Consider the following 26,496-nt stretch of genomic DNA (forward strand, 5'->3'; position numbering starts at 1 on the left):
CCTTTATCTGCAGACTGGTAATTAACCATGAAAGCACAAGGATAGCAAAAGGGAATGCAATTAATACCAGAATCAGGATTCTATCTCACCTGTGTTCTCCAGCAGTGTTTTGGGGGTGTTTGGCCGGTTGATGATCTCCACAAGGTTATTCAGGACCATCTGAACATATGGCTGCATTTCAGCCCCTGGTAAAGAGGAACTGGTTGGTTGAACCATGCATACCTCCAAGAGTCTGAGCCCCAACCTTGAATCCACCTATTAATACCCTGCTTTCTTCCACACACCGCTCACCCAAGAGAGGAACAAAACTGAGCCTCTGTTTGCTGGCTCACAACCTGATGGAAGTCAAGAAATACCTGTGTCCGTCTTGAGAGTAAAGTATGAAGCAATAAAATCATACATACAGGGAGAGGAAAGCCCCCCCCCCCCCTTCCAGATAGGCCATAATTAGAACCAAATTAGAGGTGGATGCCATTACTAAAATATTTTGTAGCCCTCACTAGAAAGTCTCCTAGCAATTGAGGAATACAAGAATGAGGGCATTTTTAGGGCAGTTGTAGAAACAATTTCACTGCACTTTACTGAAACCCCAGCCATCATTTGGCATAAATAACACAAGCAGCAAAAAGTACCAATTCTAACATGCTGAAACACATTCATCTCATGTAAAGAGTCTGAAGAGGGTATCACTGGCAAGTGGCACGGTAGTACAAGGCTAAGCATTCATGTTTCCGTGGGATCCTGGTACACTTACCCATCTGCATGCAGATTTCTCCGATAGCCCAGGTGGCATTATTGCATACAGAAATGAATTCTGGATTCAGGTTGGTTCCTAGGATGGGCATGAATTCAGCTGAAGAAGAGAGTTATTTAGTCAGGACTGACTAGCACCATGACAAGGAACATTAAGAACGGAACATGCCCTTATAACTGAACCCCCAAACAAGATCAAAGCCCCATGGAAACGGGTTCTGTACAGGCAGAAGAAGTAGCAACCTCTTCAACTATAGCATAAGATCTCTTTCAAGCTCAGGTTAATAAGATAGCCCTCGTTTTGGATGCTGGGTCAGCTAAAAGGTCACACATTTGACATGAGGGCAGATATTTTTCACCCAGACACCAGAGGAAACACATCACCTCTTAATTTTAAGAGCCCACAGCCCTTAGTTGTAATGGACCACTACAGAATACTGAGTCTTGAACTCACACTGCATTCAAGACCAAACTGTGAAAGGAACATGTTCACAGTACTTGGAAACTGGTCCATGAATTCCTGGCACTTGTATAGCAATACTGAAATCTCAATCACCTCAACTGTCTTGAATGTAGTAGCCCAATGGCACCTCACACATCCAATTACATACAAGATCATTTAGCCAAAACTCTAGGAAGTCACAATAATTTCCTACCCCAGGCTAACAGAGGTAATACTGTAACAGTTAAAAAAAGGTGGAAACCTCCTAGAGACAGCAGTGCTGAGTATCAATGTCAGCATGTCTCAATAACAGCAGCAAAACAAAGTGAGTGAAGAACAAGAACCTGTTGTCCCTGGAAAGAGTTACAAATGGAAAAGATATCCTTGAAGAAAGTTGTACAACTTGAAATGCTTCAGGCCTTTTTCTAAAATAAAGCACTTCTACGCCACCTTTGGATTATTTCTTCTTATTTTTTGCCATGGGTTGGCGCAATTCTCACATTTCTGGCTATTGTTGCCAAATGCCTACAGCCCCAATATTGTGTCAGAAAGGGCTCCATTTTAGCCTCAGAAGGCAAGCTAGGGAGAAGTCCACCATTCTGGAGGTTCAGACTTAGCACATCCTTTTGGGGTTTGTGTATGTGATAACCCTTGCCGCACTTCTGGCTGAGTTTGTTTTTCTCCTTTTCTTGTAGGTCATCCTATTTTTCCTCTCTCCATAGCACCTGTTAAAAATTACAATATGTTCTAGGTGTCCACTAGAACATATTGTTCACAAAGGGTTTGATGAGGAATACATTCAGCCATATGTTAACCAGGACTGCTTTTTCCCCACTCCCATCCAAATTTAATTGACGAAACCATGCAGCCAGTTTTACCTCCAACTGGTGCATTTAAAAACACATTTGAATCTAAGTCTGGCGAGGCACCAGCAGTGAAGGTATCCTCATTGCTTATACTTAAACTCAGAACTAAGGATAAATGATGGAGCTGGGAGCTACTGAACCTTTGGAATCTTTTCTCCCAGGAATCTTCATTGAGAGGTTGCGGCCTTGCGATTCCTTTGTCTTCCCTCCCCACTGCTTGTTTTTGCTGGGCGCTCTTGTCTACATTTCCAAGTCACAGAGACTAAAAGGATGGTATGCCACACTGCTAATCTCTACCCTCCTCAAGCTAGTCCATCAGCTAGCTGAAGCTCTTTTTCTCTGTCTCCTACTGCCAAAATTTGTTAAGTTTGAGTCTGAGCACCCAGGATAGATGCTCTTAAAACTCTGAATCCTTACTGAACTGCTGGCAAGCCTTTTCTCCCCTGCCCCACTTCAGTCTTGTACCCCTGAACACCTCTCCCTCTGCCCCCAAAATCTTTCCCCTCCTGGCAGCAATTTTCAATTTTGTTTTTGCACCCAAACTATGCTTTAATCTCCTAGCCCATATCTCCTCTAGAACCTACTCATTTGTGAAACTCTTTACCTGGATCATAACTGTGTCTACCTTCCTTTCAGTCCTTTTCCCCTTCCATATTAGGCTAGACACACAGAGCGATAAATAATACAGTATATTCTTCTATATTTGCCAAGCCTTGAAATGCACGCATACAGGTCAGTCAGCATACACTGTAACACTATGATCATACTATTGGACCCTCTAGCCCAGTACTGTCTATTCCAGGATCTCAGGCAAATTGCTTGCTAGCTGATTGTTTTCTTTTTTAATTGGATACTAGTGATTGCACCTGAAAACGTATCATGTAAAGTATGTGCTCTACCACAGAGCTATGGTGCTTGCCAAACTACAAGGCCATAACCCTATTTTTCAAAAAAGGAAACCAAAGCAGATACATTTCTTTCCTCAAGATTACACTTCATAGCTGTTGACAATAGGCTATATTTAATTGGAGCCCCCCTGTAATGTAAAGGGATGGCTTTTTGATCCATCAGCTGAACAGGGATGGAGGAAGTTTTCAGCTATCACCCTTGCAGTCCCCCACGCCACTTCCCATGCTGTTCTAAAGGGTCTCACAACCCCCCCAAAGCAAAGCTTCAGAGGAAAGAGGGAATAGCCAGAAATTACTTCCCACGCTATTCCATTGACAGAAGCCTCTGCTGGATCAAAGAGCACTGAATCAGTGGAGGGACACTGACTGGATACAACTCACTGCTAGTAACTTAGTGCCCTTCCTACTTTTAAATTAAACACACTGACCCGGCTCACATGTAACGGCTAACTGTGGGCTAAATAACTCAGTTAGCGGTGGCTCACCCATGGTTTGCTGTTGGGTTAAAACTCTGGGCTGTTTAACCCTAAATAAGCCAGAGTGCCGGGTTGTTTACAAAACTGGATGTAAAGTGGAAACAAAAAATGCATGGGAGGCAGCGCACTCGCTTGCTCCCACTGCACCCTGGCAATTCATGGGTGAAACAACCCATGAATTGCCATTACAGGCAAACTGGGTCAGTATCAAAGAGCACGACTATAGTATCAAGAAACAGCAGGGGCTCATGGCAAGAATCCAACAGGTACCTACCGATGCATGGCTTGACGTGCATGAAACAGGCTTTAGTAAGGTCTCCTAGGAGTGCAAAGGAGCTCTGCCGAACCTCTGGCATAGTATCCTGCAAGGAGAGCAAGAAAGATGAGAGAAACCAGTACCGTGCGTGCCATCTTGACTGCAGCAAGTCCCATAAAGTCTGGCATTATGGCAAGTATTCACTCTCTTAAGTGATTGAAAGAGAACAAAGCATAAGGTCCAGGATGTTAAATGAAGCCATGCATGTGAATGGATCCACTATCCAATTCTTCCTCTGAGCCTGCAACCAACAAGCTTCTCACTGAAGGCAGAAAGAAACTATCCTTGTCTATTTACAATATTATGATAGAGCCTTGTGTAGATGTTATGCCATCCAGCTATTAATGCGAGCAACCCATTCCCCAATCACTGGGAATAGGACTTGGCGCTGCTGGCTCTGTTCAAGACCTGCTCCTGAGATAGCGGGAGGCGCTTAGTCAGGGAAACCCTACAACTGCTGCATTTTTCTCCCATGAGCCACTTCTTACAACCTCAAATGCATTAAACACCTTTGGTGGAACCTTACTTTGATGTGTGCATAGTAAAAGTTGAACTAAATTTGGAAGAAATGCCCAAATATCCATTTAGAGACCTACAGTTCTACAAGTCTCTGTAAACACTTTGGTTTTACCTTATTATGCTTATGGCTTCTGCTACATCTATTTCTAATTTCTTTTCTCCATGTGTTCTAACTATCATTTTTCCAGTTCCCTATCAGGTTCAATTATTTCCTCTACTCTCTCACCAATGGAGAATTTCAACTCAGCAGAAATAAATGAACTCTTCTCCCCCTCTACATCTCTCTTACTGTTCAACACACTGACCTCCCAACCTACTCAGCATCTTTGTGTGGTAGTCCTACACTAGTTTTCTGTGTCACTTGTGGAATACTAAAGTTTCTCTGCTGAAGTACAGGTTCTTAAGTTTAGCATACTTTTCAGAATTCCCTTGTGGAACTTAAATCTTCTGGAGTATTTGCTCTCTGACTCAATTTTCATGAGACGCTTCTTTCTTTAACATGTAAGGCAGTAAAAACAGCACATGTAGAACACTTTCACTACCCCTCCCAAAAAATCCTCAACATGCTTCCTTCTCATTGACATGGATGCAATGATCAGACAGTGCTTTTGTAAGCCAATTCTACATTCAACTTATTGTAGTCCCTTCTAGCTCTTACTTCTCCAGCTTACTTACTAGTCATTAATATACAACGGTATTAAAAGATTTACTGATATCAGACACCCTGTATCCAAACGCTCGCTCTCCACACTGCAAGAACCTCAAGAACCTCAGAAGCTTAGCTCTCGGACCCTGTGATTTCTCAGCTACAATCTGGTCTACACAGCCACACACCCAACGTTAGACTCCCTCACTTACCTGCATGCACTGGAACAACAAAGTCATAATATTGCTCCGAGCCACAAGCTGCTCCACATGGCACCCTAGACCTTCAGCCAAACCGCTCAGCAGGTCAAGAGCAACAATCATGAAGTCTTTGTCAGGAGCCTCATATTGATCTGGGTGCTGACTATACATCTGTAAATTGGAGCGCAGAGAATAATTCGCCTCAATGCAAATATGAAACCTCAACAAGATTACATCAAGTTTCACTGAACCACAAGTTTGTTTATTTATTTCATTTCAATACTGCCCAATAGCCGAAGCTCTCTGGGCGGTTCACAAAAATTAAAAACAAAGAGCACACAATAAAATATAAAATATATAAAACATTAAAACCACAGTAAACAATACAACCAGAATGAAACCAGAATAAAACCTAGCAGCAGTGCAGATTTAAAACAGCAAAGCTAAGAGTCTAAAGAGCTAAAATGCTAAAATGCCTGGGAAAATAAAAAGGACTTCACCTGGCGCCAGAAAGAATACAATGTAGGTGTCAGGCAAACCTCACTAGGGAGCTCATTCCACAGCTGCGCTGCCACAGCAGAAAAAGCCCTCCTCCTAGTAGCCACCCGCCTTACTTCCTTTGGCAGGGGCTCACGGAGAGCCGCTGACAATGATCTTAAGGTCCAGGCAGGCACATATGGGAAGAGGCGATCCTTCAGATAACTTGGCCCCAAGCCATTAAGGGCTTTGAATGTTAATACCAGCACTTTGAATTGGGCCCAGAAATGGACAGGCAGCCAGTGCAGCTGGAAAAGTACTGGCGTAATATGAGCTCATTGGCCAGTCCCTGATAAGTCTTACTGCCCTATTTTGGACCAGCTGAACTTTCCGGACCGTTTTCAAAGGCAGCCCCAAGTATAACGCATTGCAGTAATCCAGACGAAAAGTTATCAGAGCATGGATAACTGTAGCTAGGCTATCTCTGTCCAGACAAGGGCGTAGTTGGTATACCAGCCTAAGATTATAAAAAGTGCTCCGTGCCACTGAGTTCACCTGTGCCTCAAGTGACAGTTCTGGGTCCAAGAGCACCCCCAAACTATGAAGGGGAAGTGCAACCCCTTCCAGAACAGGTTGAATATCACCTAGCTGGGCAGACAAACCACCCACTAACAGTAACCCCCTCTTGTCAGGATTGAGTTTCAGTTTATTGGCCCTCATCCATCCCATTACCGTGCCCAGGCCCTGATTCAGAATAGCCACTGCCTCACCTGGGTTTGATGAGAAAGAGAGGTAGAGCTGGGTGTCATCCGCTTATTGATGGCATCTCAGCCCACACCTCTGGATAACCTGCCCCGGCGGTTTCATGTAGATGTTAAAGAGCATGGGGAATAAAATAGAGCCCTGTGGAACCCCATGGCATAATTGCCATGGCACAGAGCAATAATCCCCCAGCACCACCTTCTGGAATCGGCCATCCAAGTGGGAGCGGAACCACTGCAGTGCCTCCAACTCCCAACCCAGACAACCTAAAGATTCAGTCGCCTAGTGGATCAAGGATTCCATATAATGAGTAATGTTGGCTACAGTTATTCCCGGTTGTGGGTGACTTGCCCAAATGCCATTCCCAGTACAACAGTTGGGAATTTGGTCATGGACACCAGCCTGTCATACCATGGCTTGGGCAAGGGTCTTCTGCACAAGTGTCACACAGCGCTGGTAGACAGGTTCACAGTATGGAAGGAAACCACTCTGGAGAGCCGTTGCTACGGATGACAAGCACTGTAGAAAGAAAACAGGGTGACTCAAAAGAGATGCATGGAGGGCCATCTGGCGCTTGCATTTCCTTGCCATTAAACTTCATAGAAACCATTTAACACAGACCACTGAGCTCAATCATAAAAGAAACATAAACATGGCATTTGCTTTCTTTCAAGTGGCTACAGTAGGCATCATGGGCCAAGTCGTTTGCCAAGCAACAGGACCCATAGGCAAGAACAAGACAGCCTACATTACTCAACATGCACCAATGTTTTAGTTCATTCCTACGGAACCAATTTACTATCAGACAGCATAAACACACTGCTTTAGTGTCAAACAAGCAAGATCGTCATGCACTGTAGAGCTTAGTTCTTTCAAATGAAGTACTGGAGCACACTCCAATTAATAATGGCTGGCCACTCACTTCTAGGAGAGGAAAGAGATCTTTGTCCTCATCCTTCAGCTCATTCCACTTCTGGATCAGTGGGGGCATCAGTTTTTGGATATATTCCTAGGGAAAAGGAGACTAGTTACAACCACATTTCAATCCCAACCTCTGCCATTACACCACAAAATCAGCCCGGAAATCTTCAGAACGGGAAAACATTCAACACGCTGCTTCAGGTTTCGAATGTCCTGTATTTTAATTGCTCATCCCTGTTGGTCATCACTGGGCTCAGAAGTGCTCAGGCCAGCATTTCTTCTAGAATTCCACTAAACATGTACAATGTTTACCAGACCTGTGAATGCTTTAAACCATCCTGGGTTTCATTTCACAAAAACCCAGATGTATATCGGACAGCAAAAGTACTTGGGCTTGGAGAAATGGAAATGATTGGAGTTTTATAAACACAGTGTCCAAATATGATAAATAATATGAGAAGAGCCATGATGGATCAGAACAAAGGCCCATCTACTCCAGCATTCTGTTCCCGTAATGGTCAAACAGATGCCTACAGGAAGCCCACAATGGACGTGAATGCAATAACACCTTCATGTTTTCCATCAACTGGCATATGAAGGCATACTGGAGGTAATATATAGCCATCAGGACTAGTAGCCATTGATAGCTTTATCCTCCATTAATTTCTCTAATCCCTTTTTAAAGCTGTCCACATTGGTGACCATCACTACACCTTGTGGAAGCAAATCCCATGGTTTAACTATATGCTATATTGTTTAATCTGTCCTGGATCTCCCAACATTCAGCTTCATGGATGACTCCGGGTTCTATGTCATGCATAATTTTATACATCTCTATCACATCCCTCCACACTCACTTTTTCTAAGCTAAAAAGGCCCAAATGTAACCTTTTTCATAGAAGGTTTGCTCCAGCCCCTTGACCATTTTGGTTGCCTTTTCTGCAGTTTTCCATCTCTACAATATCCTTTTTTGGATGTGGCAATTAAAATTGTACACAGCATTCTAGAGGTAGTTTCAGTACTCTACCTCACTGGTAGAGGCAAAGTTTCCTTGATAACATAGTTCCCAGGAAACTGCAACCACCTTCACTTGCACGACACTAAGACACTATAGAAATAACCGATGTTCCTTATTTCAGGAAGTTACAGCTCATACCATAGCACCCTAGTTTTGTAAGGTATAAACAAAAATATGTAAAATAAAACAGCATTGACTGAAAGGTGTCCAGGGATGGTTGCAGCAAGTGTAAGTAGCGGTTATCTACATCATACATGCACATATAAAGCTGCCTTCTACTGAGTCAGGCCAACAGTTCATCTCGCCAAACGCAGGCTACTCTACCCAAGACCCTGGAGAGCCACAGACAGATTTTTCCCAGCCCCAGTACTTGACAGCCTTTAGTTGCAGATGCCAAGGATGCACATGAGATTTTCTGCATGCAAAGCATGTTCTTGTCCACTGATCTCCCCTCCTTGTCACGTTCTTCTAGTCACGAGGAAATTTCCTAACTGTTCCCTTTGCAGTCCCAGCAACTATGAACTGAACATTTTTGGGCTTCCCTTCTTTTGAAATCCCGTATGTAGAACCTTAGCATCAAGGAAACAGATTTGGTGGAAACACATGGACTGTTTTGCTATCCCTTGAATTGAAGAGACGCACGAGCATGGGACACCTCACCAATAGGGGTTATCATGGAGGGGGATTACATGTGATGTAAGTGTAATTTAGAGATTTCAGGAAAAGGGGTTAAAGAAGGTGATCTTCTACACCACAACACCACACTATTTAAAGGGAAGCAAAAAAATTACATTCTGGATTTCCCTGTATTCAAGAGGGAGAATACAAGATTGTACTCAAAGTATTTCATTCAAATGAGAATAGGTAAGGAGAGGACACAACAAATTATGATTAAATGCTAGCAATTTCCACTGCCAATGCCAACAGAGAGAATGCACGTACCGGCTGGTTGAGGTGGTGCCCAACAGAATCAGCCAGAGTGCCAATTGCATCATACAGGATTAGCAGGTTCTTGTGCTGGTATTTCCCAAATGCAAAAACCAAAGTATCCAGAATGAAGCTCAGATAAGGGACCAGTTCTGTGCAAGCCTCTTCCTCAAGGGTGGCAAATGCACTAAAATTATAGTTACAAGAGAACAAACGGTAGACACAGACCAATGCAGAACCAGAAAGTGGGGAAAATGAAATCCATAGACACCTAGCTAACTTCTAATCTCCTGGAAACTGAGCAGATCAGTTTCATTGCACAAGAGTCAGCTACAACCTCAAGCGCTACCTTCAATCTGAAGTATCAGGGCATTTCTCTGGATCAGACAGTATGAATACATGATCCATCAAGGTAGAGTTCAGACTTCAAGTTCTTCATCACATCCAAAGAAAGCCTTCTAAGTGCAGGACAGAGAGGCAAATCTGTAGCTTAAAGACTAAAGAATCTGATTGGTTTCCAGTTTACAAACAATACCTCAAATTATATGCATGCACACACAGACACCCCTCTTAATTTTCCTGCATTATACCTGCTCTAGCTAGCCACAGCTTCATTGCTTGGTGCTGCCCAACCCCAATGCATAATCGTGATGGGCCAGGATCCTGCAAAACCAACAGCATTTGGAGAAACATTTCCAAGTTGAAGCAGATATTGCTATAGATGGCAAGGACCAACAGAGGGAGATACATTTAGGCCAATGAGTCAGAAAGCCATCCCAGCCTCCAGTGCTGCGATGCATACGTTTGTTCAGAAGCTCGTCAGCTGAAGTGATACCATGAGAAGCTTACCTGCAAGCAGCTTCCTGCACTCTCTTGTTGCTGTCAAGAATCCGCTTGAGCAGCTCTGTCATCAGGGGCTTGAGATACATATCTGGGGGTTGGCTCACAACCCAGTGGGCATAGCGGCTCAGGGTCCAGCACGCAATGGAACGCACAAGGGCCTTCTTGTCAGAGAGACATTGGATCAAGTGGGGAATCAGCTCAGGGAGGTAGGGAACCATGCCCTGCATGCAGCCTAGAAATGCAAAAGACATGCTCAGCACCCTATCTGGGCATATCCGAAGAACCCACGAAGACTGTCAATGATGACTTGTGCCTCACTTCTCAGCAGAGGCAGACCCCTGGTTAGGACTCACCTTCAGCAATGGCCCCTAGGACAAGGATTCCCGACTCCTTGATGACCCACTCAGGGTGGAAGAGCAGCCCTTTGAGCAGTGGGAGTAGGTGTGGGAGGAGCTCATCTCTGAAGACATTGGCCAAGACATCAAGAGCTGCAGCAGAGCACTTCCCTGTAAGAAAGATGGATCATGTGGTAGAAATTGCACAGAGCAAGCTCTGAGGGCAGGGACCCTTTCATGGAAACAAGCAGGAAAAAGGTGCACGGTTTAGGATATATCTGCAAGGCAATCTCTCCAGTTGTAGGACAGCCCTGAAGTCTACAACAACAGCACCTCCATTAGCCACAAAACGCATAATGAATAAGCACATGTGAATAAGCACACGTGGTCTGTATCTCATATCCACTGCCCCAAAGGTTATGTAAAACAAACTGGTTAGTGATAGGTAGAGAGAGTAGTCACACAAAAGAGCACCAACTGGTTCACAAGAATAACAACACTTATTTCCTACATCTAGCTCTTTTCCAACTGTAATACAGAAGATCAGCTGACTGGCAAAAGCATAAAACTATTTCACAGACACAGGATTGCAGCTACTCTGGTCAAAGGCTACTAAAATGGGCAAACTATGGGGACACTCTCCACCTGCCCCTGGAGATGCTATCAAGATAGTACATGCAACACACAACTGGTTCCTGACAACCTCATTTTTGGCTCCTATCAATCCCTAAAGTATGGCATGGTACTTATACGCACTCAGATTCCAGTCAGAGAGTGTGTCATCGTCATCATCCTCATCCTCTCCATCTTCATCATCCTGTAGCCGTTCCTCTTCATGCTGCAGGGTAACTGTGCGTGATTTGTGGAAGCGAGGTTTGATATCCTGCTCACTGTCAGGGATGGCTTCATCCTCTTCCACATCACCCTGCAATTGAGGGAAGAGAGCATATGGAGTTCCATTTGATAGGGAGTCTTCCCACTTAGCAAAGTGACATCTTGCAAAACTACACAGTATATCAGTGGTCCATCCAATACAGGTGCTGCACTATTCCCCCAAACCTGCATGGTTACTCTCTGTGAGGTATATTTATGTAAGGAACAAGCAGGACTATGAACAGCATTTTCATTTTCAGCACTTTGTTCTTGGTGGGATGGGAATCATGTTTATCAAAGCCACCTAATGTTGTCTTAACCCTGACAGAAAGAGGCAAACCTCCAAGCTTCCTTGGAACCTTCAGGCCATGCTTCCATGGATCAGACAGTATGAATACAACAAACCATCATTGTTGTCAGGTTGAAGGTTATGCATCACTTCCATGAACACATCTGCTTGGCCATTTACTTACTACATTTCCATCCTGCCAGGAAACAGAGGCCTAGTTCACACGTAATGACAACCCAGAGAATGGGTTGAGTGGGGGTTATTGTTGTTAACTGTGAACAACCCAGGAAGAGAACCCATGTTTTGTTGTTGGGATGTGACCTCTTGGTTGTTTATGGTTAACAACCCAGTTAAGCCATAGTGCAGGGCTAGCATGCAATGACAACACACGCTTCAACAACAACCCATACTCAACCTGTACCCTGGGTTGTCATTACATGAGAACCAGGTCACAGAGGGCAGTTGAGAATGCAGGCGGTTTGAACTCAACTAATGTAGTCCATAAACCTATGAAACAGCTTTGGGGGGAAAAAGACAGGCTCTATCAACACAGATGTGGTGATTCATCATGGAACATGGAGCAGAAAAGTTCCAGTTCTAAACTCAGCACCATGCACTCTGGATGGCCTCTAGCAACTTCTTCATCTCTGGCCTCAATACAGTAGAACCAGTAATTGCAAGATGCCAACTGCATCATGACTTAGGGCACAATCCTATGGCCGCTAGTCATCGGCTAGATGGCCATAGGATTGGTCAGTTCCCAGGAACCAACCTCGGAGCTTATGCTCCAAGGCTGCTTCTCGGAGAACCGACCTACACCCCTCCTGCGCCACCTCATAGGCAGCACAGATTGGCCCCGCGCTCCAAAGAGCAGCACAGAGCGGGGAAAAAGGGGCGTTCCTGGGGGCAGGGCGGTCGGAAGTGCCGGTACGACACTTCCTATGTGTTGTCCAGCCTCCCCACACCACGTTTCGATGTCCCGTGGCTAGACAGCCGAAATCAGCTGTCTAGCCACATAAGCAGGGTGGCGGGAGCATGGAGGAGAGGCGCTCCTCACCACTCCTCCTGCTCTGCAGTGGATAGGCAGTCACTCCCGGGTTCGGAGACGACCCTCGATCCCCGTAGGATTGCTCTCTCCATGAACTAAAAGGCTTGGATAGCTACTTAGTATACTCAGTTTTATACAAACAGGGCAAGAAAGAATTGTGCTATTATTGTTAAGAGTCCAGCAGCCTTAAAGAATAAAGTTCTTCCAATATCATAAGGGAAAGTGATGGTGCTGTCTCCTGGAAGGGATAACAAAGGGCACTGCTTCAGCTCTGTAGATTTACCAACCATGGATGGTCAGCCATAACTGTGGCATAAGGAGGAATGAGATCCAACATGTTAAAACACAGAAGCAGTTTAATTTGTTACACTCAGTCAACAGCCTGAGTGAGTAATACAAATTCAAAAAAAGGAGATTGTCTAGAAACCAAGCACCCTAGTTCTCCCAAGCTATTTGGGGGGCAAGAAATGTACCTTTAACAATATGATGTCAATTTCAGAATATTTCATTCCATTCACCAAAATTGGAATCAATCTGTCAAGGGAAGGGGGAGAAAAAGTGATTAAACAACTGGAACCTAGGCTGAAAATGACACAGATCACTGCAGGTGTTGCAGCCAACGATTACCAAATAGGAACAAGAATGTGAAGTTGGCATTTCAGTAGCTTCTGACAGTTTAGATAATACTCCCCACTTCCCCGCCCAAATTTCCTTGCAGTAAGCAATCATAACAGACACTGCTTAGTGTTAGGGTCTTCACTGCCAGGCAAACAGATATATCCAACAGTACATTATAACCCACGATCAAGCCCACACTCAGAAGGTTGCAGCCATTCTGCTGTCTATTTAGAATGAAAAGCAGGTGACTGCAGTCATGTAACAGGTATGCATAGCAACTCCATGACAGCTCACAATCCACCCTACCACTGCCATTTTAGAATTCCTTTCTCTGCCCAACTCTGGAGAGAATATCCTGGTCTTATGCTCAGCCATATTGCATGTATCTAGCAATCCAATGGAGGTGTCTAGAGCACTGCCTAGTCTGCTTGCGGGGGCTCAGTTTCAATTGATGCAACCTGAGGATGTGGACAAAGTGCTTGGAGCAGTGCGGCCAACCACTGTAGCTATTAACTCACTGGGGGAGGGGGGAGGAGAGAAATGAGACTGACTGGGTGGGTCCCAGAGGTAGTTAATGCCCTTTTATGAGAGAAAGTGGTGCCAGCCACCTTGAAATGAGCATAAATGTCTATCAGTAAAATATACTTTAGATCAATAACTTTAATTATGAATGAAAGAACTAACTATGCTGGGAATCTTACAGACAGGATTAAAAAATATCTTTCCCCATGGTTTATTATTTCCAGACATTTTACATCTCTAGTCTTTCTATAAAAGTTCTTATTACATAGTTTTTAGAAATCATTTTGGGAGGAGTAAAGGCTGGGTAAGAATAAAGAAATATTTTGTCTTAAATTCTAAAATAAAATATTTCATAATCCAAAGCTGTTCAATTTTTGGAAAGAAACAAGAACAGCCCCCAGGAAAAAAAAATTCCTAAAGTTTTCCATTTTTTCCCGGGGCCTTTACATCTCTAGCCTTCATAACAAAAATGTCAATCATGCTGCCCTCTACCTGGAAGCAAAGCAAGCCTGATCGTCATAACATGCATCTCAGAACGAACATGCATTATTTCAGATGCTCAGCTACTCACTGAACCAGGTGTGAAGACAGCACCTCCTTGCAGATGGGTTGTTCAGCCAGTGTCAGCCAGAATTCACATGCTTCCAGTGCCACATTCTCATCACTGTCCTGGGTCCGCTGTAACATGTACTAAGGAGAAAAGAGCAGCAACATAAAGCTTTGACTCAGAGACAGTTACTGCCTTTGCTTCATTTTTGCTGTGCCCATCTCACAGAACATTGAAATAAGTTTACCATCAAAAGGCAGCAATATTTTGTTGTGACCTGCCACATCAGCAGGATCAGTCCATGGGAATGAACCACCCAGTGCACAAGTGGTAGTAGAAGATTGCCCACTGGATCAGCAATGACCCACTACCATGGAATGGTATCAAGAGACAAAATCAATGCAAAATCAGCTCCCATCACCTTCAGCAAGTTCTCATAACAGTTTTGACATAGTCTAGAGAAAAAAAAACCAAGGTAGCCAGCTCTGGGACAGAATTCCAGGAGCGCCTCCAACAACACCAGGGATGCCACTCAACGAGATCAGCCTCGGTAGGCCTTCTGTCTCTCCCATCAGCTAGGCTGGTGAGGACTAGGAACAGGGCCGTTTCTGTGGTGGCCTCCACTCTGTGGAATTCCCTCCCTAGTGACCTCCACCATGCCTCCTTTTTGATGAGCTTCCGCCGGGCTTTAAAAACCTGGCTGTTCAGGCAGGCATTTGGGGTGGGTTAAGGTTTTTTACAGCAGTGTTGTTTTGTTATGTTGATTATGTAAATCTGTTGTATTTCATGTTGTTCTTAGTATTGCACGCCGCCTAGAGTGGCCAGGTAGCTGGCCAGATGAGCAGCTAATAAATCTAATAAATAAAGAATTCTCAATTACAAGGCTGCCAGGATAGGAGAAACAGGAAACAGTAGCCAGGGAAAATACTAGCAAGCAAACTAGTATAGGGGTTTATAGTCATCTTGCCCATATCCCATGAATCTGTAAACTCATACCAACCTCCACTACAGTGTTCCACAACACAGGTCAAGAGAGGATTTTAGGGGGCCTGGCTTGGGAAAGGAAAGGCACTTACCTGGATGATACTATGCATGTGAGGGATCAGTCGGTCAATCCGCACTTCTAGCAGCATCACCAACGCTCGGCAAACATTCTTTCGAACCTCAGGATCTTCATCTACTGCCAGGGCAAACAGATGCTGCCGAGAGGAGAAAGAATTAATATTCATTAAAAAAAATCCTTGGGTCAAGAATTCAACACCATCCCCATCAACTAGCCCAAATCAGTCCTCACACAACACAGCTGGCTCTTCTAGAATTGTTGCAACTTGGAGAACATCTGCTCCTATGCAGAGTAGCATTATGGTCAGGGCCCTATGTCAATAAATATACAACTGTGCTTATTTTGCATACAAACTCGAGTACTTTGCAAAGCTTAGTATATTTGGCAAGTGGAGGTGTGGTGACAAAGTGGCACAGTTAGTGGAGGGACAAGTGTGTAAAGGAGGGAAAAAGGAAAGCATGAAGGAGGGACAGGTATACAAGGCCTACCAATTCTATCCTATAAACATTTGAGGTTTTTCACAAACATTGCCTGCACATTTTCAAGTGCAGAGTTAGCACAAGACAACAGAAACAATGGTCTCAGAAAGCATAACTAGGGCCATACCACATCTCTCTAAGCCTGGAGCAAAGGAGTATGTTGGTGTTAAGAACCAAATACCTTTCTCTCTGTACCGGACCCTGTATTTCCTAAGGCTGCCTCTGGCCATGGATATGCTACTGAAGTAAAAAGAAATTACCGAGACAGAGAAAGCTAAGGATGCAATTGTTAAAAATCCTTATCTTCCCTCCATGACAGATCTGATTAAGCACTTGACAAAAGCTTTAAGAGTTGGAACTCCCTAAAATTATAGGAGACAAGTGGCAAATACAACAAGAGCTGCACATCAATTAACGATTTAGAGGATTGTGTTAGCCTAGTATAATCACTTTCAACCTGTGCTCTGGGGAACTCTGGAGTTCCTTGGAAGCTTAGAAGAGGCTCCTCAAGGAGGAGATCAGTAAAAGGACACATTTCCCGGAAAGACTGTTTGGCCACCCACTACTGACTTTCCCCACCATTGTGTAGCTGCAGGGGAATATTGAGCATGTTGTAGAGCACACACTGTTATCCACTGTGACTACGACACCTGGTCAATGCCACAGGTACACCCAGGAATGTGACCCAGGATCTGTGATAAACACAAAGAGGTCCTGCGGTAGACCTTCAAGGATTCCTTGGAAGACTAGCTGAAGTTAGGGGTATGCTTTAAAGGTATAAAATCTGAAAAAATGTGCACCTAATACATAAACAGCCATGGACTGTGGTGACTTGACTTTCAAGAACAATCATGGGCACATGGAAATCCACCTCACCTCAATGAAGGTATCTATGTTATCCATCAAGGCTTGGGCCCTTTCCATGATGAACTGGTTAACACAAGCAATGGCATGGGACCTATGAAGAGAGGAGGAAAACAACTGAAACAGCTATCTGAAACAGCCATTACTATTCACCCCAACAACTTATTACCTCAAGTGCAGTTCTGGGTAACCAAGAAACAGTATGCGCTATAAACAAGCCAAACTTAACATACTGAAGTTTATGTCAGTTTCTATTTCTGACCTAGTTTTGTGACTGTTGAAAGATTTGACATAAATGAGCAATGTACTTTTGGTTTAATTTGATTAAAAAGTCAATCTCAAATTATGACACTTTGTCATTGTTTTGTTACTATCTTTCTTAACCTTGATCCAAAGTGGCATGTCCACCACATATATAAGAGTTGATTGATCTTGCTCAATGTGTGGAACACAGGACAGGGATCAGCAGCAAAGTACATATATACCTAATCTTGGGGCTGCAATGCTTGAAAAATTGAAGGAACTTTGGGATCATGACATTAAGGGGCCGGTTGAGAGCATCACTGTCCAGGAGCTCGGCAGAATCTTCACAGATCTTCTGTAAGGCACCAAAAGCCCCCTAGAGAGGACAGCAGTAGTTAGCACCAAATATGTAAGGCTTAGAAAACAGACGGAGGGCATCTGAACTTCACTGGAAAGCCTATATTAGTAGCTTGGCTCCAATACTCAAACTGCTCTTCTAACATGAGCTGTATTCACTTTGAGGTCTGTGCCAAAGGAAAGCCATTTAAGTGACAAGCTGCCAGTTTGAAAGAACGTGTTGTCCTCCTACCCTCGGCCAGGCTTCCCACACAAGAGCCTGATATGTGCCAGCTAAATGCCTAAATAAATAGGGATGCTACAAGAGAAGTAGCAATGGGATTGTTTATAAAAGAGAAAAAACCACTTCGTTTATGGTACTTCTATACTGCCTTTCTGAAGCCAACCAGTGTGGCTTCAAAAAATTCAGAAGATAAAAACAATAGTCAAATAAAAACAAAGAGAGGGAGCAATCCTATGTGGATCGACGGTCGCCTCTGAGCCCAGGGCCTACTGCCTATCCAGTGCAGGGTAGGAGGAGTGGTGAGGAGCGGATCTCCTCTTCACTTCCCCTGCCCAGCTTTCGCAGCTAAACAGCCGATTTTGACTGTCTAGCCACAGGACCTCAGGGCGCGGGAAGCAGCAGCCAGACGACACATAGCATGTGTTGTACCAGCATTTCCGACCACCCCGCCCCCGGGAACATCCCGTTTTCGCTGCTCTGTGCTGCTCTTATGAGTGTGGAGCACAAGGCCAATTTGCACTGCCTATGAGGTGGCACGGGAGGGGGTGGGGGTCGGTTCCCAGGAACCAACCTATCCTATGGCCGTCTAGCCGCTGACTAGCGGCCATATGATTGCGCCGTAAGACACTAAAAACATTAAAAACAGTAACACTTTAAAAAGCCAAGTATAAAAAAAGCGTCTTGACTCCCTTCCTGAACACAGAGAAAGTGGAGACAAATCGTAACTCCAAAGGGAGTGTGTTCCAGAGCTTGGAAATAGCATGGGGGAAAGCCCTTTTCCACATGGCTGTCGAGTGAGCCTCTGCAAGCAGGGATGTCTTCAAAAGGGCCTCTCCTGATGATCTTAGTAACTGAGCAGGTTCATACTAACATAGGTAGTCCCCTCATGTCACCAGGCCCTAAGCCATTTAGAGCTTTAAAGACTAAAAAACCGGACACTCTTCAAGGGTAGCCCCACATAGGACACATTGCAACAGCCTAACTGTGATGTAACCAAGGCACGGATAGCTATTGTCAGATCAGACTGATTCAGGAAGAATTGCACCTGGCACACTAAACATAGTTGGGCAAATACAGTCCTCACCACCACTACCACCTGAAGATCCAGGGACTGTGTGGAATCCAGAAACACTCCCAAAGCCATGAACCCGTTCTTTCAAGGGGAGTGCAACCTCATATAGAAGAGGCTGAATCCCAATGCCTTAGCCAGGCTTTCTACTGACCAAGAGCACCTCTGTCTTCTCTGGATTTCATTTCAGTTTGTCCATCCTCATCCAGCCTGACTCAGTTTTTGCACATCCATTCCTATCTATACAGTTTAATTCATACTTCTTGAGTTGGTGAAAAACTGGATGTATCAATACCAGTGAAGGAGCAGTGCTATTTGGATTCCATCACGCACAGCAAGAACTCACTTCTGCCACATGACAACTACATCTCCATCAGGCTAGGTGAACATTAAATTATCTTGCTGACCATTGCAATTAGGCCTCCAATTAACCCTATGCAGTTTCCCACTCACTTCACATGTGTTATAGTCCTCAGAGTTGAGCAGGTTGCAGAGCTGGGGCAGGAGCTCTGGCCACATTTGCAGCTCCCCTTTGGAAGCAATGGTCGTTATAAGAATACCTGCCAAGACAAGGAACAGGATGTAATTCAACATCAGCTCACAAGCCCATTTTAGTTTTATACACCCAACAACTCTCCCTCCAGTGTCAAATAGAAAGATGCTTTAATACTTCAGACTAGGGATGTACGGGCTGTGTAAAATCCGCTCCGTCTGTGTTTCGCAGATTGTCAGGCTCCTTTCATTCTGTCATCTGCCCACAGACGGATGCGAATTTTTTTTTTGTCATGTGGAAAAATACAGAAATATTTACATAAGCATTTACATAATTTACCTCAGTGCGTAACATTTAGTGTATTGTCCCCCATTCCATTCAACGTTGCCTCAGCAGAAACCTACATATTTTTCTACGGATTTATATGCGTAAATTTCAGGAAAGTAAAAAAATCATCCGAAAGTCTACAGACTCCGCACAGCCTGAGGGGGGCATGCCGCAGTAGATTCCACAAGTCGGATTCTTAGAAATCTGACCTCATTTTAATCCAACTCGAATTTCTCCAGCATCCCTACTTCAGACCCAAAATGTGACAGAATTCTGCCATGGAGTGGAGAGTTGCCTCTTGAACAATTAGAGCTGTGAATTAATCTGAGGTCTCCTTTCAGTAGGGGGAAAGCATTTGGCTTGCCTGATTTACCCATGCATGGGCAGGGGAGTTGCCAGAACTGTTAAAACTCATTGACACGTATCAGGACCAGCCAATATCTGTAGACAACTAAAGTGATTTGTGCAAATCCTTCACCCAACATGTAGATTTTGCTTACCTGGTTTTGGGGGAGCCAAGGAGAAGGTGAAAAGAGAATCACATTTTGCAGCTTGCATATACTTTAAACATACTTGCCATGAGACAGACACCTTCCACCTACACTGGGACAGCTTTACAGCCTGTGCTTGTTTCACAAGTCTCAGGAGCATCATCATCTAATATTAAAAAATGCACCTGTACATGGCATAAATAAAGGTGAACAGGTTCCTACTCACATGGTTTCTGATTTAACTGTGTTAGAGCATCAACTGCTATTAAGAGCTTTGCCTCTCATTTAGACAATAAACATTTTCACACCACTGATTAATTCTGAGACAGCCATAGTGTCGCTGTTTCCCCTCTCTACAAGCACCCATGTGATTCATCTAGTGTAAGAACAGTCTAATGAAAAGGTAGGCAATCTGGCACCCTCCAAATGTTTTGGACTACTTCGCCCATCAGCCCCAGCCAGTATGGCCACATCTGGAGGGCAACAGGTTGCCTAACCCTAGTAATACTACTAAAAATAGAATTCAGCTTCCTTGATAAGACACACTTCCCCCGCCCTTTCTCTAGCACTCACCAATGGTAGCTCTGATAAGAGAGGAAGCATCCCCGATGTTGTTAAGACATTCTTGCTTAATGAACTCAGCAACAGGCTGAGGAAAACTCTGGTAATGAGCCTTCACATTGTTCTTCAGGATCAGACCACTCAGAGAACGAGTTGGTTCATCTGTTTAGAGAGATTGTTTTGGAGTAGAAATGAATTCTGTAAAACCTGTTGTACTGCACACCAAAGAAAATACAGAAAAATAGAGAAATAATGATGAACTGAGCAGAGGCAGAGAAAATGAGGATCGCCAAAGATTGCCATAAACTGAAGCACTTGTGTATGTCCTAAAATCCCAAGGAGTAATGCACACGCTAGGGAAACATAATCATTTTACACAGTTTTCGTCATGAACTGCTTCCACAAAAATCTTACACAAGAGTCACAGATATACTTTTCACTGCAAAAATCTCACTGGAGTGTAGTACCTTATCCTGCTATAACTGAAGGAAGCTAATTAATCAGACTGAGTTGGAATGGGCCACACTGAGCCACCAAAACAAGCAGGGCGCCCAAATTAGGGCCATATAATGCAATGGAACTTCTATGGGAAGTGGTCAGAGATTATGGGCTGTATCCCAACATTTGGAAGGCCAAGGTCCCCAAACTCTGATGTAGAACCTTATAGCTTTGTATTATATTACTGCAGATTTTACAAAATTTGATATGAATTCTGATATATTGATGTGGGTTATTTCCATTCACTGGATTTAACTGAACACATGTTAATGCATGTTTCCATGGTATACATTGTTACTCTTTTTTAGCATTTTAGACTTGTATATGAATGTTAATGTTTCACTTTGTTGCGATCAGATTTTTTTTATGATCCTCATTTGTGCCTGGGAATGTAAAATTAGTTACATTTACATTTATACCTGGGAAGGCCTCAGGTACATGACTTCCAACATGCCCACAGTTTAGCATGTGCTCTAGTATCCCCCTTACCAAAATGAACTGCAATGGGAGATCTTTGCAGGACTTGTTTACACTGCTTTTGCCTTAACTTCTCACACAAAGGACTGCAGACAGCAATGGGCAGAGAAGAGAGCACAATCCCGCTATTTTAATTATGGACAAGGAGAAACAAGAACCAGGCACAATTAAACACTGGAGCACATCCCATATTCTGTGGAGAGCTGTGAACAAGTCCCTGTCTTCAAAGGACTGAGGAACTAAGACTGATAGAGGTAAGCACTGTTGCCTGAGCCTCAGAAAACGGGACATGGGAATACCATTAGCTTTTTACTGGAACAAATTCTGTTCAAACAGAATGCAAGATATAACATCACAACGATAGCTATTGCTATATGGGTCCCAGGAACCATAAAATAGATAAAGCGATCTCTTTTACTGGACCAACATATTATGACAGGGTATGCAAGTTTTCTAATAACACAGAACTTTCACCAGGCAGAATGAAAAGGTGCTTAGATCTCAGCCAAGCAGCAAAAAAAAGGGTACAATTTTAAGTGAAATAATTAAAGGTCTAACTTTTTCAGTCATTTCATGAAGAAGAAATCCTATTTCCCAAATTCCGGCATAGACAACTATTAAGGTGTCATAGAGATTCATGGGTGAAATCCAATTAAGTTGTTTCGCTGTCAATGGAACCAGGAGGGGAGTGATTCTCCCGCCTCCCTGCAGCCCCCACATGCCACAAAACCTGCTCTGGAGGGTTGGGGGACCCTCCAGAGCATATTTTAGGTGGACATAGGGTTGCATAGAGGGAGAGGAGGAAGTCCCATTGCATGAGCAAAAGTCCATGGCGTGACATTGGTTTCCACCCCAAATGATGTCAGTTGTTTGGGCATGAAGGCTACTAGAGATAGTAGTCATCATTGTCACAGAGCACCTTTATCTACGGGGTCTCTTGCTTGTCATTTCTATGTTTACAATGGGCTTGCATTCCTTGCCCTTGTCTAGACCTTTCATAAGAGATACCCCTCTCAGCATTTTAACCCTTGCACTGCTCTCCTAAACAAAGAAGCATAACCTCCAATGTAAAAAAGCCTAAGATCACAAGCAGCAGCTTGCGAAAAAAAGCTAGAATTTTTGAATCCTGAAGCCCCCCTTTCTCCTATCTTTGCTAACCAACTTGGGCTCTAGAATTCAATCCACTTTTCACTGCAAAGCACAGCAGAGAACAGACCAAATTACAAGTTCAGCACCAAAGGAAAGGGGAACCTCTTTCAACCTGCTAAATCAGGCAAGACTTTCTGTAGCTACTCAGGAGCCATGTCTGCCACTAACTTTGGTCAGGTTATTCTTTTACCAAAGTAAATATCTTTTGCGGCCAACTCTTCATTTGATCATAGAGGATGATAGCTCAAAAGTTAAGTTGCCAGTATTATACAGTCAACAAAGACACACTCAAACTCTCATAATGACAAATTTAATGGACATACCCTCAGATTTCAGACGTGTCAAGACAAATATCAAGTAGTTATTGAAATCAGGGAACTGGTTCAGCTGTTTTAGTTTCTGCAATATTTGTTAAGAAGATATTCTTAAAATTTCCTGTTGAAAAGAATGTCGAAAACCTTACACAATGCCTTCAGAGTTTCCAAAATTTTCTTCTGACATAGATGTGGATCTCAACTGTTTGGAATACCCAAATCCTTCGACAATAAGAGATTCAGTACACTTTCTAAGACTAGGACATCTGCTCCTGCTTAGAGACTAAGGAATATCACTTTCAACTTAATCTCTTGTTAGCAAGTTATTTTTCCTGATCTCTCTTGTAGTTGACTGCAAATGTAACATTTGTTTTTTCCTATATCATCTCAAGCACTTTCTGTGGCAACTTGGTGATTATACCAAGGATACATCTTGCACAATACGCTGGGTTGCTGTGTTTGGAGACTGGGAGTCTTTGAGTAACTGAAGTACTTGCTGGAGGCCCTGTTCATCTGGCTGCCAGTCCATGATGGGAAGCTGCCTAACTGCAGAATGAAAAAGAATTGTAACAAGAAAATAATTATTCACATGACAAGTAGAACTAACAGTCACCTCACTGCCTTAAGAATACAACTTGGACATTTCAAGCATAACCCAACCATATGCTACACACATCTGAACATCATCACTTTTGTGATCAAAATGCAGTTAACCCAGGCAAACAGCATATTGCGTTGCTTCAGTCCATGTTAGCTTATACTCAGGGAAGACAGCATATAGAAAGGTATTTGAGGCCCACAGAAGCCAGGGGATACTGCTATCAGGGCCCTGAAAGATATATTACTACAAGAGCTGTGATGATTCAAGCCTCACAACCCTGTGAGGTAGGCGAGGCTAAGAGATAGTGACTTGCTCAAAGCCAACCTGGGAACTTCATAGTTAGGGTGATTCCCTCTGTCCAAAGAAAATACTTTTCCACTACACAATAGCATGCAAGGGCTTCACATGCAGAAGTTACTATACTTCCTGATGTGCATAGAATATGTAAGGCAGGAAAAATGAAATCTGCACTACAGAAATATTGTTTTATCTACGGGATCTCATCTGGAAAAAATGTATTTCTTCAAGGTACTTAGAAACTGCTAGGAAACCATTTGTGGCAGCACAATCAAGGTCTATGTATATAACTCAGCATTGGGGAAACATGCACAAGGCTTGCGCATATAGCAAGTCACTGTAGAGGTAGAGGGCTTACACTGGAATAAACAGACGAGATTTTACCTTAAGATAGCCAAGGAAACTAAAATGAAGGGGGGCTGGGGAAATTAGACAGCTTCCTTCAGTTTACTACTGGTTTAATGAGAGTAAACCACCACTTTTAATGGTGATTTAAGGAAGAGGTGAAAGCCCAGGAGGTAAAAAGAGAAGTTCTTTCCCATGCCCTATAAGGATTTCCACCTAAGCTTCAGTTTTAGCCCTGTAGGCAATATGCTTGCTCCAACTTCCTTCTTACCGTTCCATATATCTAAGTGACTGGCTTTGCCACTGGATACAGCTTGGGCCACTGCAGTTATTTACTCCAGAGTACAGCAGTTATATAGAAATGAGCTTCCAAAAGCCTTATTTGTATGTGTGCATGTAATAACGCACAGCTATTACCCATTTGCTGCATGCCATCCAAGCATCTTTTCTCAGGGTTGTGATTTTGTTTGAATCCTGAGTTCTTCGAGCTCTGGATATGCTACATTCTGCATCTGGGGAAATATTATTCCCTTAGGTACTACATCTACCACCATGTTGATTGCCATGTGGAATGTGACTGTATGACTTCCACAGACATCTCTTTACTACTGCATGTACATGTTGTTGTTGTTGTTCAGTCGTTAAGTCATGCCCGATTCTTCGTGACCCCATGGACCACAGCACGCTAGGCCTTCCTGTCCTCTGCTCTCTCCCGGAGTGTGCTCAAGTTCATATTCATTGCATCGGTGATGCTATCTAGCCATCTCATCCTCTGCCGTCCCCTTCTCCTTTTGCCTTCAATCTTTCCAAGCATCAGGGTCTTTTCCAGGGAGTTTTCTTTTCACATTAGGTGGCACTGAGCAATACAACTATACAAACTTGTCTGTGGTTTTGTGACTCTTTAGTTGTGTGATCTTTCTGTTAAGTTTCATTAGAAGTCAAGTGGTTCCCTACTATAGTACTAAACTGTGGGAATGTTCATCTGCCTTAAAAAACAATCAACACTCTCCCCACTCCATTTTGACAGCTTTTTAGCTTCCATTCTCTAGAACATCTACCCCAATTTTGATTTTTGATAAGTGAACAATACAGCTATGACTCACTACAAGACAACCTCTTTTCTATTTCCTTTGGACAGGGTATCTTGCTATTCTCCTCTCAGAACGGGGACTTAAAGAACTATCACGCAAAGACTAAGACATAGTTGGATGCACATGCTCGCTCATCTATATATTAAGTCCCAGGAAATGGCACACAGGATACTAGATGAACACCACAATGCAAGCTAAAATGCAGGATCCTCAATTCAGAAGGACTACAACAGAGGTGGGGAGAAGACAGAATAGCATCTCTTGGTAGATCTCTGGGTAATTTGCAGTAAATTGGTTTCTGATTCCCAAGACTGCTTAAATCAAGGAAGTTTGGAGAGAAATAGAAGATGTGTGCAAAAGAATGCGTGCAAGCTCCAGTTCTGGTACAAAAAACAAATTTCTGGGCTTTATTTTGCAATTCTTTGTCCACCTTCTTGAGCCACTATTTTGTACCTGACCCCAGTTGGTGGACCTTGGGCTTCTAGTGAAAAACAAAGTAGATCCCATAATGTTAAAGTCTAACCACTCCTCAGGCTGCAGGGCAGATTGGAACCTTTATCTTTAATCATCTCCACCACTCAGGCAAGTGAGCCATAGTGATGCTGCTGATTTAGCCTCCTTCTAACCACTAAATGGAACCTCCATGTACAGAGGCAGTATGCCCCACCGACTGGTGCTAGGGAGGGAGGGAGAAAGCTTTCCTGCCCTTTTTCTGAGCTTTCCAGAATCGGGCGCTTTGGGAAACCAGATGCTGGTCTAGCCGGACCCTCGGTCTGATCCAGCCTGGCTCTTGTTAGGTTCTTCAAGCATGTGCTGGGGCAGCTACGTTACACGACTCCCACCCCCTACGGCTCCGCGCTTGCTCTCCGCTTTCCCCCGCCCCACCCGGTTTGGGTTCTGCAGCATCACCTCCCACACAGCAGCAGCATGAAAAGCCACAGCTGCTGGGGGGCGGCGGAGGCCCCACTGACCACAGCGGAAGTGCTTCTGCCCCTCCCCCCAAGCCATGCTCGGACGGACGCGCCGAGCTGCTTAGCCGGCAGCGACCCATCGCCACCCCGACCAGGCCCGGCCCCGCTTCTTCAGGCAATTCCGGAGCCTGCCCCACCGCCGGCCTCCCTCGCCTCCTCAGCGGTGCCCGATCCATCCACCCGTAGGCGAGCCCCAGCCAGGCTCCCCGAAGGCTCCCCTTCGCCCAACTCCTGCCTAGGCCGAAGCTCACAGAGCCTCGCGCCGTCGCCTCAGACG

At 44.1% G+C, this 26,496-nt stretch overlaps 1 protein-coding gene and 2 non-coding genes across 4 annotated transcripts in view; all 3 read right to left on the bottom strand.

Annotated features, from left to right (window-relative positions):
• TNPO2 (transportin 2) overlaps positions 1 to 26,496 on the bottom strand; it is a 33,092-nt gene that overhangs the window by 6,423 nt on the left and 173 nt on the right. For both annotated transcript variants that reach the window (XM_084838556.1, XM_084838555.1), the window contains exons 2-20: positions 23,345 to 23,460; positions 22,924 to 22,999; positions 20,489 to 20,638; positions 19,058 to 19,164; positions 17,198 to 17,331; positions 16,725 to 16,806; positions 15,383 to 15,505; positions 14,331 to 14,449; positions 13,093 to 13,153; positions 11,166 to 11,334; positions 10,428 to 10,580; positions 10,081 to 10,306; positions 9,247 to 9,418; positions 7,288 to 7,374; positions 6,777 to 6,884; positions 5,139 to 5,297; positions 3,720 to 3,807; positions 755 to 853; positions 90 to 185 (exon numbers count right to left, since the gene is read on the bottom strand). In XM_084838556.1, the coding sequence (XP_084694682.1) occupies positions 90 to 185; positions 755 to 853; positions 3,720 to 3,807; positions 5,139 to 5,297; positions 6,777 to 6,884; positions 7,288 to 7,374; positions 9,247 to 9,418; positions 10,081 to 10,306; positions 10,428 to 10,580; positions 11,166 to 11,334; positions 13,093 to 13,153; positions 14,331 to 14,449; positions 15,383 to 15,505; positions 16,725 to 16,806; positions 17,198 to 17,331; positions 19,058 to 19,164; positions 20,489 to 20,638; positions 22,924 to 22,999; positions 23,345 to 23,443 (2,308 nt within the window). In that variant the 5' untranslated portion in view covers positions 23,444 to 23,460. The remainder of the gene's footprint in view (positions 1 to 89; positions 186 to 754; positions 854 to 3,719; positions 3,808 to 5,138; positions 5,298 to 6,776; positions 6,885 to 7,287; positions 7,375 to 9,246; positions 9,419 to 10,080; positions 10,307 to 10,427; positions 10,581 to 11,165; positions 11,335 to 13,092; positions 13,154 to 14,330; positions 14,450 to 15,382; positions 15,506 to 16,724; positions 16,807 to 17,197; positions 17,332 to 19,057; positions 19,165 to 20,488; positions 20,639 to 22,923; positions 23,000 to 23,344; positions 23,461 to 26,496) is intronic.
• LOC146354279 (small nucleolar RNA SNORD41) lies at positions 9,609 to 9,679 on the bottom strand. The gene has a single exon (XR_014788711.1). It is a non-coding gene; the product is annotated as a small nucleolar RNA SNORD41 (small nucleolar RNA).
• Positions 11,659 to 11,727, bottom strand: LOC146354280 (small nucleolar RNA SNORD41). Its single transcript, XR_014788712.1, has one exon. It is a non-coding gene; the product is annotated as a small nucleolar RNA SNORD41 (small nucleolar RNA).

The sequence above is a fragment of the Heloderma suspectum genome, chromosome 2, assembly GCF_057233095.1.
Source record: "Heloderma suspectum isolate Gila_16-S chromosome 2, 16-S_ref, whole genome shotgun sequence".
NCBI classification, from domain to species: domain Eukaryota; kingdom Metazoa; phylum Chordata; class Lepidosauria; order Squamata; family Helodermatidae; genus Heloderma; species Heloderma suspectum.